This window comes from Leptopilina heterotoma, unplaced genomic scaffold (assembly GCF_015476425.1).
Source record: "Leptopilina heterotoma isolate Lh14 unplaced genomic scaffold, ASM1547642v1 Lhet_162, whole genome shotgun sequence".
In the NCBI taxonomy this organism is placed as follows: Eukaryota; Metazoa; Arthropoda; class Insecta; order Hymenoptera; family Figitidae; genus Leptopilina; species Leptopilina heterotoma.
In genome coordinates, this window is record NW_025110878.1 from 383,335 (window position 1) to 406,541 (window position 23,207).

General features: G+C 28.1%; 2 protein-coding genes across 3 annotated transcripts in view; both read right to left on the bottom strand.

Moving 5' to 3' along the window:
• Nucleotides 1–327: 327 nt before the first annotated feature.
• LOC122498948 (adenosylhomocysteinase) lies at nucleotides 328–4,296 on the bottom strand. Its single transcript, XM_043606956.1, has 7 exons — nucleotides 4,102–4,296; nucleotides 3,620–3,810; nucleotides 2,746–3,087; nucleotides 1,685–1,900; nucleotides 870–1,096; nucleotides 611–776; nucleotides 328–518 (listed from the first exon to the last, which is right to left on the bottom strand). The coding sequence occupies exons 1-7, from the start codon at nucleotides 4,118–4,120 to the stop codon at nucleotides 387–389; spliced, it is 1,293 nt and encodes a 430-aa protein (XP_043462891.1). The 5' UTR covers nucleotides 4,121–4,296; the 3' UTR covers nucleotides 328–386.
• A 9,617-nt stretch (nucleotides 4,297–13,913) lies between these two features.
• The window catches only part of LOC122498969 (major facilitator superfamily domain-containing protein 6-A), a 35,219-nt gene continuing 25,925 nt past the window's right edge, over nucleotides 13,914–23,207 (bottom strand). For both annotated transcript variants that reach the window (XM_043606985.1, XM_043606984.1), the window contains exons 3-10: nucleotides 22,346–22,644; nucleotides 21,823–22,150; nucleotides 20,831–21,021; nucleotides 20,445–20,581; nucleotides 20,151–20,266; nucleotides 19,820–20,065; nucleotides 14,210–14,362; nucleotides 13,914–14,082 (exon numbers count right to left, since the gene is read on the bottom strand). In XM_043606985.1, coding sequence (XP_043462920.1) covers nucleotides 13,985–14,082; nucleotides 14,210–14,362; nucleotides 19,820–20,065; nucleotides 20,151–20,266; nucleotides 20,445–20,581; nucleotides 20,831–21,021; nucleotides 21,823–22,150; nucleotides 22,346–22,644 — 1,568 coding nt within the window. In that variant the 3' untranslated portion in view covers nucleotides 13,914–13,984. The remainder of the gene's footprint in view (nucleotides 14,083–14,209; nucleotides 14,363–19,819; nucleotides 20,066–20,150; nucleotides 20,267–20,444; nucleotides 20,582–20,830; nucleotides 21,022–21,822; nucleotides 22,151–22,345; nucleotides 22,645–23,207) is intronic.

Below are 23,207 nucleotides of genomic sequence, written 5' to 3' on the forward strand. Positions count from 1 at the left end.
TAAGAATTGAATAGACCTTTTATTGAGAACGAAGACGTAAACGCAGTGATAAGAATGAGTTAGAGAAGGAAGGAGATATAGTATATCTGTTCCTCTTTAACTCATTCTTATGTTTGTGTTTTTTAATTAAAATCTATTCTGGACTTTTTTCTATTAAAAAGATAAAAAAATGCCAATAACCCATAAAAATTAATTTTCAAAACAAGCGAGTGAATGCAGATAAATCTACTAACGGAATCGGAATCTTCTCTAATTAAAAGTTTAAAATTAATTTAAATTTATATAAAATCTTGCGTGTGACTTGAGTATTGAATTAAAACTCGGATATTTATTTGAAAAAATGTATTTTTATTCATTTGGTTAAATGTGTAGAGGCACAGAGAATTTTAATATCTATAATAATCGGGCTTGTAGGGTCCCTCAAGTGGAATATTCAAATATTCCGCTTGTGCTGGCGTGAGTTTTGTTAGTTTTACTCCTAATTTTTCTAAATGTAAAGCAGCCACTTCCTCGTCCAACTAAAAATACAATAACTCACAATATTTATTTCCATTTAATTTAACAAATTCAGATTCTTTAATTATTATTACTATTTAATAATATTTTTTACCTTCTTCGGCAACATGTGAACACCAAGTGGATAAGACTCAGCCTTTGTCCATAATTCAATTTGAGCTAATACTTGATTTGTGAATGAATTACTCATGACGAAACTGGAATGTCCCGTGGCACATCCCAAATTCACCAAACGACCTTCAGCAAGAAGAAGAATGTGCCTAGAAATTTTTTTAGAAAACTTGAAATCGGTTCCGAAAATTAACATTAACGTATTGATAGAATTTATATATTTTTTTGTTAAAAATTCTTACCTTCCGTTACTCAATGTGTAACGATCAACTTGTGGTTTGATATTGACTTTTTCAGTGGCATTTTTGTTGAGCCATTTGGTGTCGATTTCACAGTCAAAGTGTCCAATGTTACAAACAATTGAATCATCGGGCATATTTAAGAAATGATCCCCGGTAATGATATCCTTGCAACCTGTTGTTGTTACGTAAATTTGACCCTTGGGACTTGCATATTCCATTGTTGTTACCTTGAACATAATATTAGTTAAACATACTACAACAAAGAGTAATTGAATCGTGAATTTCGAAAAGGGCTCAAATCGGTTTTTTCTTTTTTCAAATTTTACAGGAGACACAAAAAACTGTTTATTTCAAACAGCTTTAATTAAAAAAAGCTGGAGCTTTTTTTCGCAGTAGCTAGATGCTATTTCATATAATAAAATGATAAAAGAATTGTCCTTAATACCAGTGAGTTGGAGAAAATTGATATTACAGTTGTCAGAGTTGAGCCCTTTTCGAAATTCATGAAAAAAATTTAATTGTTTTAATCATAAAAATATATTATAATAAAATGTTTTACTATTGAGAAGAGAAACAATTGATTTATTTATTTATTTAATTTTAAAATGTGTAAAATATTTTTTTAACTCAAATGAAAAAACACTTTAATACCTTTTATCCTCTAAAAGTACCTCGGATTAAGTTTTTCTTTTAAGAAAACGTCAATGAATATGTAATATTACAAAAAATGCAAAAAAGTGAAATTTGAAAAAAATCCGAGTTGAGCCCTTTTCGAAATTTACGATTCAATTGTACTATTTATAAAAGAAAAATACCTCATAGCCTTCCATTGCCGCTTGCAGAGCATTAATGGGATCAATTTCCGTAATTATCACCCGTCCACCAAAAGCTCTTAAACTTTGCGCACAACCTTTTCCAACGTCTCCATAGCCAGCAACAACACAAACTTTTCCGGCAATCATGATATCAGTAGCTCTTTTAATTCCGTCAATCAATGATTCTCGACATCCATACAAATTATCGAATTTACTCTAAAATTTGTTTTCATATTAATTAATTCGCACTTAATATATTTATGAGGCATTCTATTTCAAAACGACCCCCTTCATAAACAATTGCCATTGTAAGGCAATTTTAAAATAATTATTTCTCCTATCTATTTATTAAAGCCAAACTTTATTCATTAATACTGTTTTTAAAAGAAAAATTTCTCAAATACAATAGTAAAAAAATTTTTTAAAAAAATAATATTATTTATGAAAAAAATTAAGTTTGAAAGATAACCTTTTGAATATCTCAAAACACGTTGCCTCCGATTTTCTTGAAACTTATGTCAAAATAAAGCTTAAATATTCTAGTTTCATTCCCTGTAAATATTATAATGGACAATTCAGGGGAATTTAAGAAATTAATTAAATTTTACAAAGATGTCAGAGGTTATAATGCATGTACCGAGCGGAATTTGTTTTTTTCATAAATTTTTACACAGTTTAACCTCTGACATCTTTGTAAAATTTAATTAATTTCTTAAATTCCCCTGAACTGTCCATTATAATATTTACAGGGAATGAAACTAGAATATTTAAGCTTTATTTTGACATAAGTTTCAAGAAAATCGGAGGCAACGTGTTTTGAGATATTCAAAAGGTTATCTTTCAAACTTAATTTTTTTCATAAATAATATTATTTTTAAAAAAAATTTTTTTACTATCGTAAAGTTGAGAAATTTTTCTTTTAAAAACAGTATTGGTGAATAAAGTTTGGCTTTAATAAATAGGAGAAATAATTATTTTAAAATTGCCTTACAATGGCAATTGTTTATGAAGGGGGTCGTTTTGAAATGTAATGCCTCTTATATTAATAAATAACAACGAACCTTTGTCACAGAATCATTGACATTTATCGCAGGAACTCGAAGTTTTCCCTCCTTAAACATTTTATAAAGATTGTGAACACCAGTTGTTGTTTCCTCGGATATTCCACGACAATTTTCCAAATATTCGGGATGCTTTTCATGAATTAAGTTCGTCAGATCACCACCATCGTCGAGTATTAAATTCAAAGGCTGTCCATCGTCGAAAAGAAGGGTCTGTTCAATGCACCAAATGTACTCCTCCTCAGTTTCTCCTTTCCAGGCATATACCGGAACACCGGCTTTTGCAATTGCAGCAGCTGCATGATCCTGAGTACTAAAAATGTTGCAGGAAGACCACCTCACCTTGAGGATAAATAGAACAATAATTATTTATTACTGTTTCTGGCAAAACTCCGTTTTATTTTACTTTATTAACCATTGGCAAAATCATTGATTTTTGCCTTATCAAAACAATTAAAGAGAAGTAAAGTATCTTATTTATATTTGACCTGTGACCTTTCAACAATAGAAATCATAATATGGAGCGAAAGATAATAATATTGTGAATAAATAAAAGAAGTGAAGATAAGATTCAGATGCTAAATTTCTTAGTCGTTCCCGACTAATTTATATTCAAAATACTCTGTAGGAATATTATTTAAGGTCTCAAGATCACGAAATAGAAAATACGGAGAAAATATTAAAAAGACGACTTTGGTCGAAATACCTACAATGGAATGACTCACCTTAAAAAAAGTGAGAGCAAAAATGAATTTTAAATTTATGTAGAGTTTAAAATAACTGTATTATATTATTATGGTTCGAAATTTTCTATGGAAAGAAAAACAGGTTCTAAATTCTTGTTCTTGATAAATAAGACATAATATTTTTATACCTTCGCTCCAAGTTCAACTAATGTTTCAATTAAAACAGCGGTTTGTACAGTCATGTGAAGACAACCAGCAATTCGTGCTCCTTTTAAAATTTTTGATGGTCCATATTTTGCTCTTAATGCCATTAAACCGGGCATTTCATTCTCAGCAAGAGTTATTTCTTTTCTTCCCCATTCGGATAAGGAAATGTTAGCTGAAAAGATAATTATAGAATTTTATATCTTATAAATTTACATCACAAAAGATAATAATAAAGTATACTCGAGTATAAAATTAGTACTCAATTATTATTCAAAATAACGAAAATAAGAGATTTTCTGCATTAAACAATATTTCATCATTTTATTAAATGTACATTGGATATAAATATTTTATCCATATGTTATAATAAAATTTTCCTGACAATTACAAGGATATTAATTTATTTAAATTAGCACAACACGTGTTTTTATTCATAGGAGCAAGAATGTAAATTTTAACTTACCAACTTTGTATTCAGGCATGTTTGTTAAGTTGGTGAGATTCTCTATATCAATAAGCTTGAACTAAAGCACAAAAAACTGATAAGAACAGTTTGTCAGAGCTTTTATAAAATTTAACAGATAAAATTATTTTTCACAGCAAATGCGGTAAATGCTCGACAACGCTTGGAATACCGGTGAGGAATTTTTTTTATATATATTAAAAAGTGTTTATATCTTTTCGCACTAGAGGGAGCAGTTTAGATATATCGATTGTCGATATACCGATAGTCCGATACTTTTCTTCTTCGAGTTTTTTTTGAAAGACATTTGCATCAAAAAGAATTTTTAATTTTATTACTATTTTAATTAAATAAAATAGATAAAATAAAATTTATAAAGTAATAACTTTATGAAGTTTGTTTATTTTATTTAAGAAAAACTACAAGCATATTTACAAAAAGGTATATGTGTATTAATAAAATACAATAAATTTATTATAAATTAAATTTTATATACAATTGACAAGTGAAGAGCAAGTTTTCAAAAGTTGATAATCCATTTTTCAAAAAATTCAGATAACCATAAATTTAATAGTTTAAAGACCTCAAAAATCGACCAGTCACTGTTAAATTTATGGGGGAAGAATGTTAATAGTAATGAATTATCAATTTAAAAACTTTTTGACATAATCATGACTTATAGTTTTTATGTTTTTTATTAGATGAGAAGAAATTACCAAAACCTCTAAGGGCTAGTTTCACCAACTCGGATTAAAAGTTAATTAATGATTAAACCCAGTAAGAAACGAAAAATTGAAAAGTATTAAAAAGATTCTATTCTTTTGAATGCCATTTCTGTCCAATACTTTTCTATCCAGTGAGAGCAATATGAAAAGTAACGATATCAATCCTCTTGAATACCCACACGGAGAGAAAAATCAAGCGTTTGTAGTAAGACATGGTCTACACTTAAAAAGCACGGCGCTGTTTATACTCGATTTGTAGAAATCTATACTAAAAGAGTAGGGACCTATACTCTTTTAGTAGAGACCTATACTCTTTTAGCATAGATTTCTACAAATCGAGTATAAACAGCGCCGTGCTTTTTAAGTATAGACCATGTCTTACTACAAACGCTTGATTTTTCTCTCCGTGCAGTAAGAAAGCAAAGATTAAGAAGCATTAAAAAAATTCTATCCTTTTGAATACCATTTCTGTCCTACACTGAAAAAAAAATTTATTTGAATCAAATAAAAATTATTTGATTCAAATAAATCATTTATTTGGTTATAATCCAATAAATGTGTATTTGAACCAAATACATATTTATTTGACCTAAATATTTTATTTTATCGCATCAAATAACTATTTATTTGAATCAAATACAAATTATTCAAATCAAATAAATGGAATATTTCAAACTAATAAACAATTATTTGAATCAATTATATAAATTATTCAACTCAAATAAATATTTACTAAACCTAAGTATTTCGTTTTATCGTATCAAATAAATAGTTATTTGTATCAAATACAAATTATTCAAATCAAATAAATATAATATTTCAAGCTAGTAAATAATTATTTGAATCAATTATAAAAATTATTTAATTCTATATTTAATACAAAAATTTTTTTTTAAGTATTTAGTTTTCTTTTAATTTATTATTTATTATTATATTATATTTATATATTATATTTATTAACTGATATTTTAACAGACTTTTAATATTATTTACAAACAAGTTCACACAGTTTTTATTCACAACACAACACACAATTTTATTATTTTATATAACGCTTAAAACGAAAAATGAAAAATATTCGCTCGCATGTGGGATCGAACTCACGTCCCCCCGCCCCTAACGCACCTATTTAAACCGCACGGCCACTGAGACTTGGTGAGAATTCGGGCTAATCTACTATATCAATGTCAGTGCCGTATATTCTGTATCCAAATAACACATTTATTTGTCGAAAATTTTTTTATTTGTATTAAATAAATGAAATATTTAAGTGAAATAAATAAATGAACAGTTTCAAGTAATTCATTATTTTCGTTTCAAATAATTATTTAATTGATTGAAATATTTTTTATTTGTCTTGATAAAATAGTGTATTTGCTTTGAATAACGAATTATTCGGATTAAATAATTAAGTTTATTAGAATCAATAAAATAAATTTATTGTGTCAAATAATTTTTATTTGCATCAAATATACGAAGTATTTGAGTGAAATAAATAAAAGAATAGTTTCAACTAACTCATTATTTGTATTAATTAATAAAAATAAATAAATATATTATTATTATTATATATTATTATATAGTTATATATATATATATATATATATTATTTATAATATCTAATATAATAATAATAATCTAATATAATATAATATCTATATTATTTATAATATCTATATATTATTTATTTATTATTATTATTATATTATTATTATATATTATTATATATTAATTAATACAAATAATGAGTTAGTTGAAACTATTCTTTTATTTATTTCACTCAAATACTTCGTATATTTGATGCAAATAAAAATTATTTGACACAATAAATTTATTTTATTGATTCTAATAAACTTAATTATTTAATCCGAATAATTCGTTATTCAAAGCTAATACACTATTTTATCAAGACAAATAAAAAATATTTCAATCAATTAAATAATTATTTGAAACGAAAATAATGAATTACTTGAAACTGTTCATTTATTTATTTCACTTAAATATTTCATTTATTTAATACAAATAAAAAAATTTTCGACAAATAAATGTGTTATTTGGATACAGAATATACGGCACTGACATTGATATAGTAGATTAGCCCGAATTCTCACCAAGTCTCAGTGGCCGTGCGGTTTAAATAGGTGCGTTAGGGGCGGGGGGACGTGAGTTCAATCCCACATGCGAGCGAATATTTTTCATTCTTCGTTTTAAGCGTTATATAAAATAATAAAATTGTGTGTTGTGTTGTGAATAAAAACTGTGTGAACTTGTTTGTAAATAATATTAAAAGTCTGTTAAAATATCAGTTAATAAATATAATATATAAATATAATATAATAATAAATTAATAAATTAAAAAAAAAACTAAATACTTAAAAAAAAATTTTTGTATTAAATATAGAATGAAATAATTTTTATAATTGATTCAAATAATTATTTACTAGCTTGAAATATTATATTTATTTGATTTGAATAATTTGTATTTGATACAAATAAATAGTTATTTGATGCGATAAAATAAAATATTTAGGTCAAATAAATATGTTTTTGGTTCAAATACACATTTATTGGATTATAACCAAATAAATGACAAGTAATTCATTATGATAATTTATTTGAATCAAATAATTTTTATTTGATTCAAATAAATTTTTTTTTCAGTGCAGCATTCATTTTTAGACGAAACGTGGTCCTATCATGGTATAGAAAAGTATTGGATAGAAATGGCATTCAATAGTATTGGATAATTTCTACTACACCATACAGAGTTTGAATTATTTCAATCCTTTTCAATTCCTCGCTTCTTACTGGGAAGCCAGTTTAAACGCTCGTGATTGGTCAATTAAGGATTTAATCATTGATTAACTTTTAATCGGTGGTATAGTGAAACCGCAGCCCTTTTATATATTTTATCACTTAATTGTGGTAAAGTTCAATTAAAAACAGAACGTCTTAAATGAAAAGTCATTGTTATATATAAATAAATTAAAACATATTTTTTATTTTAAAACAAATATTGTTATGTGTGAAAAATCATTTGTTTCAATTTCTCGAAATAAGAAAATATGGATTTATCAAGTTTTGAAAGCTTGCTCCTCAATTAACGTTATCAAGTTCTACTATGTGTTTCAAAAATGTTTGACCCTGGTGAAAAATTGATATTACTCAGTAGAAAAAAATCTCTATAAAACAAGACAAAATGCACGAAATAGATTATTTTATTCTTCATATAATTTCCATTCATAACATATATGACTAAAAATTTTTTTTACAAAGATATGAATAAAAAAAGCGTGAAAAACAGGAACTTTTGAGTGATTTTTACTAAAGGACACTTTGACTCTATAAATTTCATAGAAAAAATGGTAGGAGAAATCTGAAAAAATTCATCAACATTCCTTAATATCTACTTTCAACATATTTACAAATTGTTTTTTAAAAAATTTTAAACAATTGTCTACATATTTATTATTAAGGAGAAGTGCAATTTTCCCAGGCGCGAAAGACCAGTGCTGACGATGGGTTGAAACTTGACTGAGTCTTGAACGCCCAGCGTGGGTAACCCAGAGTTGGAGCAGTCTTTATATCATTGTCACTCAATATTGGTTCAGCATGGGACACCAATGTTCGTCCCATGCTCGATTCAAGACTCGGTCAATCTTCGTGAGTGGAGCTTCAACATCCAGTCTTTATTCAATCTTGAATCAATCTTGATAGTTTATTTATTACCGTGTGTACTTACCAATATTAGATATAAATTAGATATAAATATTTATAAATTATTTAATATTAAAATATTATTATCTGATATTTTTTAGTAATTTTTTATACTATTTAAAAATTATTATTCTTATTATTATTATTATTAAGATATCAATTGGTAAATAAATATTATTATTTATTTAGTGTATAATATTTATATTAATTATATAAGATTCATATCAATAAAGTTAAATTATTATATATTATATTTTTTTTCTTGCACAGTGTCAAATTATTATTTCAAAGTTCAAGAGTTTCGTTTATCTGAAAAATTTTCAGTGAAAAAAATGTTCATTAGGTAGTAATAAATATTTATGCCTAGTAGTTTTACACTAGGTTTAACTGTTTACTGAATATTATCAAAAATATATTTTTCGTCAAACGCGCGCGACTAAACACAAATAACCTTGAGACTTTACAGCGTGACGTTGCGATTGTCGTGCTCCCACCATCCCATCTACTCAATACACTCCCCGCCTGTGACGTCATGAGGGGAAAGCATTGAGTAGATGGGATGGTGGTATTTGTGTTTAGTCGCGCGCGTTTGACGAAAAATATATTTTTGATAATATTCAGTAAACAGTTAATCCTAGTGTAAAATTACTAAGCATAAATATTTATCACTACCTAATGAACATTTTTTTCACTGAAAATTTTTCAGATAAACGAAACTCTTGAATTTGAAAATAATAATTTGACACTGTGCGAGAAAAAAAATAATATATAATTTAACTTATAAAATTATCAGAAAAAATATTTTAATATTAAATAATTTATAAATATTTATAGATAATATTGTACAGTGCACACGGTAATAAAGAAACTGAATATTGTATCAAGATTGACCGAGTCTTGAATCGAGCATGGGACGAACATTGGTATCCCATGTTGAGTGACGGCACTGGCATTGATATAGTAGATTAGGCGAGAAGCCTTCCAGCCTTCTGTGGCCGAGCGGTTTAAATGCGTGCGTTGAGAACTTCCGGTATGCGTTAGGGGCGGGGTGCGTGAGTTTCGATCCCACATGCGAGCGAATATTTTTCATTCTTTGTTATAAGCGTTTATATAAAATAATAAAATTGTGTGTTGTGTTGTGAATAAAAAATGTGAACATGTTTATAAATAATGTTAAAAGTCTGTTAAAAATCAAGAAAAAAATGTAACGATTAACAGAAAAATTGTCTTTTTTTACTAAAATTATTTTTTTAAAATTACTATTCAAATGATATTTATTGTTAGTAATATATTCTTATTTATATGAAAATAATATAATTATTACAAATAATAACTTATTGTCATTAAATATATATGTATATATACGCACATGAATTAAAATAATAACAATAATATTTATTATTATTATTAATAATTCATATATTCACATTATATTGAATAAACGTGAGAAACGAGTAAATTTGGGAACAGTGGAAGCAGTCTTGTTTCAGTCCTGCATTAGGCGTCCGCAGCATTGATTGAGCATTGATGTCCAATGCTGAATCAAGGCTCGCGCTGCAGTCTGGAATCGGTGTTACATTAAAGCTTCGATCAGTCCTGCTCTCGCTGATTCACTCATGCTCAATCAATGTTGACCAATGCTCGGCCAATCTTTATAAAGCCTGAACTCGGCGTCACTTCGCGCCTGGGTTGGCTTGTAATTGTGCTAGAAACTTCAAACAAAATTAAAAATTTTTTTAATAAATTTTTTATTCTAAATTTAATAAAAGAATTATTGTAGGGGAAAGGTGTACGAGATGATCCCCTGGGGCAAGATGATCCTTTTGAATTTTGGCAAGCCTATTAGCGCCACCTTTTAGGCAAATACGGTAATACGTTGCCAATGACATACCTATGAATCAGTCAAACTGTCATGACAACACGCGTCATTAAAAAAATTCTATTGAAAAAAATAAAAATTTTATACTTTTGATCTAAGGAAAGCTTAACTTTGGGCTTAGATAACTTTTGTTGTAGTAGCTAAAATTCCATGTTTCTTGTACTCACGGCTTCAGTATCTCTTCAACTAAGTGTTCTGATTGGTATTATGGAATAACAGAGCTCGTAGGTTAAGTTACGAACAAATTACAAAATAGTGGCATTTGGGGCAAGATGATCCCTCAATGGGTGTACAAGATGATCCCCCCTAATTCCCATGTATTTCGTCTCACCTCAAAGTGAATTTTCTAGTATTAATAAAAAATTTAATTTTTCTCGCTTCTTATATGTTTTTATTATGAAAACTAACTTATCTAAAACAAAAAGTTGACATCTACATCTATTTTATTAATTTTCTCGTTGTAGACAATGCCTCGTAATTAAAAAATAGGAAAACGAATCGTGGTGATTGGTCAAAAGCGTTTGTGGCCTAAATAAAGTATATTTAACATTGATACACTGTTATTCCATCAATTTATACTCCTTTTCCAATAATTGGGGTAAGATAAACCTACGGATCATCTTGCCCATACCAGGGGGATCATCTTGGACACCCCGGTGTCTAAGATGATCCTTTTGTAAGGTTTTAGAAAAATTAAATTTAATAGTAAAATATTAATTAGCTGCAAATATTTCAAATCAGAATAGTTAGATAGATTAATTATCTAGTAGTGCGTACAAAAGAAACTCGAATATGTTGATTTTTCTTTGAATCATAGGTTTTTTCCCTTAGGGGGATCATCTCGTACACCTTTCCCCTATACTACCTGAGTTTTCGGAGGGTATCAATTACTTTTCCCTATTGAGTAACTTTTAAAAAAAATTTTAAAAAAGAATTGTTAATATAAAAGAAATTTACTCTTGTACAATAATTCTTTTATTAAATTTAGAATAAAAAATTTATTAAAAAAATTTTAAATTTTGTTTGAAGTTTCTATCACAATTACAAGCCAAGATTGCACTTCTCGTTAAAAATAAATATGTAAACAATTGCTTAAAATTTTTTAAAAAACAATTTGTAAATATGTTGAAAGTAGATATTAAGGAATGTTGATGAATTTTTTCAGATTTCCCCTACCATTTTTTCTATGAAATTTATATACACGGAGAAAATTTATTCCTGAAATTTTACTGAATTTAGTTCGGTAAAACTGGGATGAAGTGTCAAAACAGTAATTTTTCAAGAACTAGACTGTAAAAGAAATTGCATTGAAAAATAATGTAAAAATCATAAAGCTCACGATACATGTATTAGCGCTTCATGCACTTACAGTTCGGTAAAACGTAAGCCAAGTGCTCGCTACATTCATATTTATTGAATAGTTCGGTAAAACGTAAGATAAAGTCTTCGGTAAAACTGACGAGTTGCAATTTACTGAAAGTTCGGTAAAACTTGAAGAACAAAAATAAAAAATAATGTTACTTGAGTAGATCTATATTAATACTGCCGTAACTCTCAATTTACCTACTTTAATCACTACCTAAACCCCCTACAATTGTTTACGAACAAATACTAATTGATACACCTGCCTACAGTACATTCTAAACGCATACACTAATACATACATCGCACGCTTTACATTATTGCTTCAGAAAGTTTCAACTGTCCTTATATATTAATCTCAATTTTATTTCACCGCTTGTGAGAAAGATTCAAATTAATAAACTATCGTTGTACAAAATTAAAAATTATTTATATTAATGAATCATTTCTAACTATATTCAAGGTCAATTTATGAAATATTTTTAAATTATGTTTTTATTATTATAAAGAAAAATGTTTAAATTTGTATTTAATGGAATAAAACAATAATTTATGAAAATCCTTATTATTCTCAAATTTTTGTGTTTAAAATTAAAAATATACATATTAAAAGTGCAAGTTGGAAATTATTAAATTAATTAATAGAAAATTAATCTTTCTGAAATATTAAATAATAATTGTGAGGTATTAAAAAGCAAAAAGGAAATAAGCAAGTAAGCAAATAAGGAATAAAGTAAGCAAGAAGGAAATAAGCAAGTAAGAAAGTAAGTAAGCAAGGAGGAAATAAGCAAGTAAGCAAAGTAAGCAAGCAAGCATATAAGGAAGTAAGTAAGCAAAAAGGAAACAAGCAAGTAAGCAAGAAGGAAATTAGGAAGTAAGCAAATAAGTAGGTAAGCAAGTAAGCAAAGTAAGCAAGAAAGAAATAAGTAAGTAAGTATGCAAATAAGAAAGTAAGCTAATAAGCAACCAAGTTATTTCCTTTTTGCTTACTTGCTTACCTACTTATTTACTTACATACTTACTTATATGTTTAATTGCTTACTTATTTACTTCCTTTTTGCTTACTTACTTATGTTTACTTGCTTACTTACTTGCTTTCTTGATTGCTTGCTTACTTACTTACTATTATTCATATTTAATTAAAATGAATAAATTATATGTTTAAAAAATAAGTATGTTATTGCCATTTTATATTTTCTTTTTACATGATTTAAAAGCATTTATTACATATTTGTCAATTAATAAGTGTTTAAAATAATTAATTAATGGAATTTTAATTTAAATAATAATAAAATGATTATTAATTAAGTCTAAATAAGTTGAAAAAATCAACTATTAGTGTGAAAGTCTTTCATTTGACTGCGGGACACTTGAAATAAAGTATTTCAATCCAGAAAACTAAAACTTTAGGCATGTCAAGGAAGTTTTACCGAACTATTCCTGAAAACTAACACTTTGGGCAAGTCAAGAAAGTTTTACCGAACTATTCCTAAAACGTTAGTGCCCATCAAGGAGGTATTTATTTAATTTACATTAAACGTTCAGTTTCAATTTTTTTTAAACTTTTACAGTACTAGTTCTTAAGGAATAAAGAAATCACATTAGATTTTAAATATTGTTACCAAAAAAAATAATATAAAAATTATTAAAAATTACGATTATGCTACTATATCCCAACTTTATTGAAAAATTCGGTAAAATATAGGAAACACATTTTCTCCGTGTAGTCAAAGTGTCCTTTAGTAAAAATCACTCAAAAGTTCCTGTTTTTGACGCTTTTTTTATTCATATCTTGTAAAAAAAATTTTATTTATTTATTTTATTTTATTTTATTTATTTTTATTTATTGTAAAAAAAATTTTTAGTCATATGTTCTGAATGGAAATTATATGAAGAATAAAATGATCTATTTCGTGCATTTTGTCTTGTTTTATACAGATTTTTTTCTACTGTGTAATATTAATTTTTCTCCAGGGTCAAACATTTTTTAAACACATGGTAGGATTATAGAAGAAGAGGTGTCTATACTAAACGTGATCCAATGTATTTTTTTTCATGTAAAAGTCAGTAAAATTGCATGATGGAGAGGTGGATGTGATGGGCTGCAAATTTTTCTTAACAAAATTAAATAGTTTTTTAAATAAAATATATTTTTGATTTCTTCATTTTTAGATTAATTTTAAATAAAATTATTCAATTTTTAAGAATAGTTCATTTGTACTGTATTTTCTTGTATTAAGTTCTCATTATGTGTCACATCATCTTCTTGAGTTTGCAGAGTAATTTTCTTCTTTGTACCTATAGAAGAAAGTTTCATTCATTAAATTTTTTTGAACATAATTTCAGATAAAAATGTTATCAACTTAAAAAACTTGAAGGTTAAAGATTAAAATTTAATTAAGTAAAAATGAAGACAGGTAGTTACCTGTCTCTGGAATTGTATGTTTTAAGTATGTGATGTAAACTATAAAATATAAGACAGAAGTGCAAGCGGCTAATAAGGTAAAAATCCACAAAGTAATTACACCGCCAAAGTTTTTGTACAATATTCCACTTATTAAACTGCCAATTGCAAAACCTGGAATGACGAAGATTTAAATAATACAATTCAATTAGTTTATAGTTTATATATAAACTGTGCATCAATATAATTTATTATTGTGCTCTCTAAATTTGAATCAGCGAAAAGTCGCTGATTCACCAGCCCAGAGTATGCAGCTGATGAAACAGCGTATATACGCTGGAAAATCAGTGCATATATACGCTGTTTCATCAGTGTATATACGCTATTTTATCAGCTGCATACTCTGGGCTGGTGAATCAGCGACTTTTCGCTGATTCAAATTTAGAGAGTGGGACAATTTAGTTAGATTTTTTAAACAGACGAACTCTTATTTTATTTTACTCTTTTTAAAATTTTGAAACAAATCAAAACTGTAAGAATAGGAAGACATTACAAAAATTTATTTTTACTTTCCTCATGAGGAAGCTTTGCACTCGTGACAATTTTCAATTTTTATGTAATATATACCTGTCATTATCTCGCTATAACGAGAAGTTCGGGAGTCAAGTCTCCCTCTATTACGAGCGCAAGAGGAGAAATGAGAAATCCCCACTTTTAAAATTCTTCATTCATTTTTAGGGTTCCGTACACCTACGGTGTAACGGCGGAACCCTATTGGTGAGACTCTGTTGTCCGTAGCCAAATCGTGTCCCCCCCCCCCCTAGCGGCTAAACTATTTGACCTAAAGAGCTCAAATTTGGTCCAGATATGTATTTTCACTCGTAGATTACAGGAAAAATATAGCGAATGTGATTGGACGTGATGGCCATAGCGTTGTCAAGGAAATAACAAGATTTTTGGCCAAAAATGCATAAAAAGTGACCATTCCCCCCCCTTAACTTCTAAACTATTCGACATGGAGAGCTGAAATTTTGCATGCTGGTGAACTCTGGTTACTCGAATATTACAGGAAAAATATAGAGAACTTGATATGTAATGATGGCCATAGCGTTGTCAAGGAAAAACTAAAAAATTTTAAAAAAAAAATTTTTTTTTCCTAACTTTTACATTATTTGACCTAATGAGCTGAAAATTGGTATCCTAGTGTATTATTACAGTCTGAAGACAAAAAATTTATTTAAGAAACTTTTTGAAAAAAAATAAAAAAAAATTTTTTTTTAAATTTTTTTTTCAAAAAAAAAAAGTTTTTTAATTTTTTTTAGTTTAAACACGTGGCATTAAATATTTTAAGGAAGAGAGTGAAATTTTAAGAGAATAATTAAGAGGTTGTTTTCTGACTTTAATTTCTTAACTAAAAATAAAAAAAAATTGGACAAGTGCGAGTTGTACTCGCACTGCAATGGCGGGTTCCGCACACAAATATTAAAACAATACTTGCAACATTGATCGGTAATTGGTAGAATTAAAATAAACAATTAAAAAAATATATTAAAATCATTTGATAAAAAAAATAATTAAAAAAAATTAAAGTATTGTATATCTAATATTGTAAACAATAATAAGCAGAGGAACTATAATTTTGAAAATTTTGTTCCTCTGCTTATTATTGTTTACAATATTAGATATATACAATACTTTAATTTTTTTTTAGTTATTTTTTTTATCAAATGATTTTAATATATTTTTTTAATTGTTTATTTTAATTCTACCAATTACCGATCAATGTTGCAAGTATTGTTTTAATATTTGTGTGCGGAACCCGCCATTGCAGTGCGAGTACAACTCGCACTTGTCCAATTTTTTTTAGTGTTTACAATTTTCATAATGTCAAAATTACAAACGTAACCTAGTTTAGTTTGAACTTTAACATACAGAAATTTATATAAGCTAAAATTTTGAAGATGTTCGACTCATTGATATAATTTCAAATAAGAAGTGACTTTTTATGACTTTTCTTATTTTTATTTTATATAAATAATATTGATTTTAACCAAATTTAAACCAAGTGAATGTGCATTTGTTTATAAATAGTGGGGGTAATCGGGAGGAAATTTTTCTCGCTATACCGAGAGACAGAGCCCTCGTTATAGAGAGCGCTCGTTATAGAGAAGGTCCCCAGTAATAAGGGGTGAATTAAAGTGGATTGGCATTTTTATGCTCTTAAATTCCAAACCAATTCCGTTTTTGTCCGCAATCTTAATAAATTCCTTTTCTATTGTTAAATTGATAATTTCTATCCAATTCAATTCTCTATAACCACGTGACCAGATTTTGAAACCCCTTTAATGCCCTTTAAAGAATTCAATGTTAATTAAAAGGCATTAACTCCACAACAAATGATTCCCTTAAACGGCATTAAAGTGAATTCAGACTCTGGTCACGTGGTTACAGAGAATTGAATTGGATAGAAATTATCAATTTAACAATAGAAAAGGAATTCATTAAGATTGCGGACAAAAACGGAATTGGTTTGGAATTTAAGGGCATAAAAGTACCAATCCACTTTAATTCACCCCTTATTACTGGGTCGTTATAGCGAGATTTGAGTGTACCTAAAATCTAGAGGTGTGCAAAATTCGAATCAAGAGAAAATTCGAATCAAGAGAAAATTCGAATCAAGAGAAAATTCGAATCGTCCAATTCGAAATTTCGAATTGCTCGACTCGACTCGAGTTTCGAATAAAGTCGGCCAATTCGAAAATCGAAGTTAGACTTTCGAATTGCTATATGTAGTGTATGCATAGAGAAAGGTAGATTATGCGATTGCATAATTGCATAATTTTTTAAAATCAAGTAGAAACATTATAATATTATGTTAATTCATGTTTTAAACCTTTTATAACATGTTTCTAGAGCGCATAATATTGCATAATTTTTTACTCACTGCATATAATTGTACTCTTTTTGCATAATGATCGCATAATAGGCTAAAAATTTTCAAGATAGTGCTTTTCTTAACTAAAAACCATGAACATTTTTTTCAGTTTCTTTATTTTTAAAATATTTTTTTAAATTAAATAATAAATAAGTTTTTAAACTGTTAACTAACTTGTTAAATGTTATTGAAAAATTAAATAAATCTTAAATTTTAAAAAGCAGTAAGTGCTATATATGATGAGTAAAATCGTTTCCGGTCATTTTCCCGAATGTCTAATATTTATCAAATGTCTAAAATCTCGAATACTTTTATACAAAATTTTGTATGAAGATGTTTCCGTTGTTAAAATTTTTTTCGGAATCTTAAAGAAACCACAGCAAAGATTTGTTTAGTGTTTAAACACTAAACAAATCTTTGCTGTGGTTTCTTGAGGCAATTGCCTCATTCAATTTCGTTTGGTCGTTCAAAAGTTATTTAATTATTATTTAATACCTGTTTTGTTTATAAAAATTTGTATAAACATAATATAAACAATTGATTTGTTTTTTTTTGCTGAATTAAGTGTGGTGGAAACATTTCTTTTTATGTGTAGATTGAAATTCCTGAATTTTATTGCAATTGGTTTACTTACTCCGAAAAAACTAAATTCTTATACTTGGAGTCGCACATATATCCATTTCATAATAAAAAACAAAAAAAATTTTGGGTACATAAATCTTCGGAAAATTTGATTCGGGAAAAAGGTATTTGTAATTTTAGACATTCGGGATAGGGCCTTTCGGGAAGTTGGTTTCGAAAAATAACCAGTAACCGTTTCAAATCAAAAAAAATTTTGTAAATGCAACATAATTTTGTAAAATGAACATTTTTTAGCGCATAATTGAAGCAGAATTCTTTTTAATTGCATAATCATGCTCATTTTAGCGCATAATTAACGCAGAATTCATTTTTTTAGTCGCATAATTCCACATAATTGTACACAATTTAAGCGCATAATTCCGCATAATTGTGCACAATTTTAGCGCATAATTAGAGGGACTCAAAATGCATAATCTACCTTTCTCTATGTATGCAGTATGTTGTGTTTCGAATTGGCCGAATGATTCGAAAATCGAGTCGAGTCGAGCAATTCGAAACTTCGAATTGGCCGATTCGAATCGAGAGAAAATTCGATTCGAACTGCCAATTCGAATCGAAAGTTAACCGAGCCGAGTTGAGCAATTCGCAATTCGAACCTTCGAATTGACTAGTTCGAATCGAATTGCTGCAAGTTTTCCATGCAAAGTTCGCAAGTTTGCATCCAAGTTTGCAGTAAACTTGCATACAAATAAAAATGTCACCCTTTTGGCAAGTTTGCAATGAAAACTTGAGGAAAATTTGTAGCAAACTTTCTAAAATACCTAAAAAATTAAAAAAAATTTTTTTTTTCAAATTGCATATATTTTGATGAACGATGCCTTCCCAGCAGGGAAGGTGACTAAAATATAGTGCACAGCTCTAGATCTCATAGTAAACTACTGCGCATACATTTAAGTTTTTGCTATTTGGCGCAAGTTTGCTGCAAACTTGCAGTGCAAACTTGCCAAGTGGGTGACATTTTTATATTTATGCAAGTTTGCTGCAAACTTGCAATGCAAACTTGCGAAATTTGCATGGAAAACTTGCAGCAAACTTGCAGAAAATGTCTGTGCTTTGTGGGTATAGAAATTTTAATTAATTCTTGTCAAAATTATTATATAAAGTATACATTTTACCAATATTTATATAATTAATAGCAAATTTATTGGAAATATCAGGGCGCGCTGCAGAGTGAAATAATGCACTTTTGAATTAAAGTCGTTTATTTATAGACTTGCAGGATTAAACAAAAATGAACACAGATCAACAATAAATATATATGGACAAAGAAAATAGTCACACGCGGTTTCAGCTAACACGATTCTTAAGGCGCTAGCACAGCTCCTACTGCCTGCCTGCCTGCCTGCAGGTTGACATGGCAAAACATAAAAGAGTAAGAGAGTCAGAAAATTCAAATTAAATGTTTTTTCTCTCTCACTCTTATGGCGCCTGCATGCGCAGGCAGGCAGGCAGTGAGGTGAGAGTGTACCTTAATGGAGCTCTCACAGCTCTGCCTGCCTACGCAGGCAGTAATTGGAGTAAGAGAGAAAATCAATTAGAGTGAAAGAGACAGTAAATTCAAATTTGTATGCTGCCTACTAGCTGTGAGAGCGCCTTTAGAGAACATTCAGGGTGCGATCCCATGTGAGCAGAATACGTCGACCGAAAGCAGAAAATCATGAGAGTGAAAAGAACAACAATATCTACCTATCTCTTTTGCACTCATGATTTTCTGCTTTCGGTCGACGTATTCTGCTTACATGGGATCGCACCCTCAGTGTAGCGTCGCGTCGTTCCGATTGTCAGTGTTGCCAACAATATGAAAGTAAATGACTCGACAACTATAAGAAAAATAATGGGGGGAAACTAGGGTCCATTCAAATGTTTTTCTGACAAAATTGAACAAAAAATTAAAATTTTTTATTCTAAAATGAAAAATTAAAAACAATTTAAAAATTACACATATGCATATAATGAGCATATTTTGCTTCTTCTCTAAGAAATTTGTTAATCATAATGATCATTTGATCATGATATGAACAACTTGTTATATAGTTATAAAATTATTGAATTACCGAAACCATCGTCCATTCCAGCTACAATTCCTTGAACAGTCGCGGAAGTACCAGGTGGTGCAATTGCACACGCATAAGCCACAATAGATGTATAACACAATGCATAACTTGGTCCTTGCATGAAAAATTCTACTAAAATGACCCACCATGGATTTTTAATTAGAGAAATTAATCCAAGTCTCAGAGCATAAGAGGCAAAGCAAAAAGTAAAAATGTATCCATATCCAAATTTTTTCAGGATTTTACCTATAATGCGGCAATACTAAAGAGAATTCATTTAAAAATATTAGGTATTTTGGTTTTCAAAATAATAAATATTCATTTAATTTACCAGATAAGGAGAAAAATATAATTTCAGCTCCTAATGTTTCTGCTGCAACAATAAGACCTTCTATTAATTTAATGTGCTGTTTTTGATCTGACGCCGTAGCCAAATCTTCAAGATACCTGAATCGCAAAGTTTTTAATTAATTCATTTTTAAAATAATCTGCAATGTATTCAATTCTTGAAAAATTTAACTATTTTCTAATAAAAGTTGAGGTGCTATATGTTAAATTTAGATTTTTCTAATTTATTAAATTAGACTATTTTTATTAGATATATTTTTCAGTACAATTTACTAACCAGAATAAAAAGTAAATAAGAAAACTGTCAATAATTCCAGCTATTGTTGCAAAGCAAAGAAAAATTGCAATTGGTTTCATTCTTATTAATTGGAATACATCCCTCATAATGCTTCCTGTTCCTGATATTACTGGTAACTAAAAAATATATTAATAAATATGGTCTAAAAAGTGAAATAGCCTTTTTGGAATTTTTCCGCATTGTAGGAAAAGTATTACACAAATTAACTGGGCAGAAAAATAAATTCATTATAATTGTAATCATTTTTTATATTTGACTTTAGTTTTGAAAAATACTTTTCTATATAATAGTATTATGAATAATTAATTTTTTTCTAGTTAATTTCTTGAGTTTACGAAAAACATTACACACAAGATTTCTTTTACCTCTAATTTAAGACAGCATAATAAGTCAGCGAGGCAAAATATGAAAATGAGAACAAACGCTGGAGAATATGATGTTAAATCATCGTCGATAGACCACACATCAATAAGATAACCTGATAAAAAAGCTGTTATTCCAAAGCCAAGTGTTCCCCAAACACGTTGTCGTCCGTAACTCATTTCTCCTCCATTTCCTGAAAAATTGTTGACTATTGCAATAAGTTAGCGGAGAATCGTATAGCCCCGCGGACACTCTTAATTTCTATAATATAATAATAATGTGCATTTACTATTGAAATTTATTTTATTTTTGAAATATTAACTCAGTTCTTTCATTTTCTTCCTTTTTAAATAACTGAATCTTCTAAAAACCTGAAAGTATCCGGACACTTTAAAAAATGTATGTATACCTCTTATAAATTTTTATGTTGACTTTCTGTGAAATAGATTTTTTAATTTTTTTCTATTATATGGTTTATTTTCATTGTTCATAATTAAGTATGTCTTAAATTTGAAGTTATTGAGTTTATCAAGTCCATAACAACTAAATATAAAATATTTTCACGCTTGTCAGGGGATACCCTATTCTCCCCCTAAGTCTATTAATTCATTTTTCTTTTTACGAAAAACCTTTACTGTAAACAATTATTATCAAATTATGAATAACTTCCCTTCCCAGAAGAATTCTGATTCTTATATTGGTATTACAATTTTTAATTTCGTTTTTCTCGAAATGAGGTTTTTGGCATTCTGGACTTTAAAATTCTGTAGCTCAGCGAATTTTACACCTAAAGTGACCATAAAGTGACGTAAGACCTCTCAAAAGTTCCCAAAGTTTGCAAGGAATTCGTCCACTGAGATAAGTTTAATAGTACCAGAATTATATAATTAAATTTATTATAAAATTATTTTCAATTAAATGGAATGTGATAAAAATGAAAAATTTTCGAAATTTCTAGAGTTTGTTCATTTATAAATAAATAGATCTCACGTACCCAAAATATCGAAACAAATTGAATCGCTTATTGAATTTGCAACATTAAATCCAATATTTCCAATAGACAATAATAGAACAAATCCCCAAAATGTTGATGAAGCATAGAGACAATCGGTTGAGAAATTTTCGCAATCGATATTGCACAATAGATCTGAATTTTTAGTCATATTCAAAACTAATGAAACAAAACATGACGAATTGCTTTTAAAATCAACGTTTTTCGAAGAATGAAAATACATTCGAGATGTGAAATTTGACCCATTTTCACAATACCAACTGCAATTCGTTTCCATTCCATTATTACATTCTTTTGTGGGATGTATTATCTGAAAAAAAATTATTATCTTTTATTCCTGATAATATTCTTTTAATTAATAATATATTACTAATATTACCTATAAATATTTTCGCAAAAAATAATTTTCAAGAAAAACGATAAGAGAAAAAAAGAAACGAAAATAAACTCTTACATTATTTTACCTATATAAATAAAAATTAACAATAAAATGAATTAATCTCACCACAGAATTACAAAAATCAATTTCTGCCATGGAAATATTTTCAAATTGAGTTTTTAAGAAATGCGGTCCAGATAGTGGAGGAAGTACGTAAAGCAATATAAACGAAGTACTTGTTATTGCCAGTAAAATTATAAATATCGATTTTCGAAATTCTTGAAAATAGTCAACGATAAATCCAAAAATTGGTTTTGCCAGTAAAAATAATATTGGTAGCACAGACGTAATGCTGCCCATAACAATAGAAGAAACACCGAGTTTCTTTCCATAAACGCTCATGAATGGAAGAATTGGACCCATTGCTAAAAGAAAAAGGTATAAAATCCATATGATATAACGTTACTATACTTTATAAAAATCAGATAGACATAATTAGTGAACAATTAACAATTTTATTAATAATTATTTCCCAAGTATTTTTAAAGTATATTTGCGTAAGAAACTTGCAGTGTAAGCTTGAGCTGCAAACTTACCGGGAATTTGAGGACATTCTGCTATTTGCAGTAAGCTTGCCCTGCAAGTTTCGCAAGTTTGCTTAGTTTCCTGCAAACTTACAGATGACTGTAATAACAGATCTTTCATCGAATAAACATTTTACCGAATGGACATTTGGGAAGAATTCATGCAATTTATTGTTTCAGAACCATGAAAAAGAAAACAAAAACTAATTACCGAAGTACAATAAGGTATAAATGTTCCAATTTGTGAACAACTTAAATTTCTACTACACCCAAAGAGAAATCGTCAATCAACTTGACGTCATTTTGATGTCAATTTTTACTATTATAATCAATGATCAAAATTTTTCAAAAAATTGATGAAAATTTTCTGATTTTGTTTAAAGTGTTAATTAGTTGTAATAATT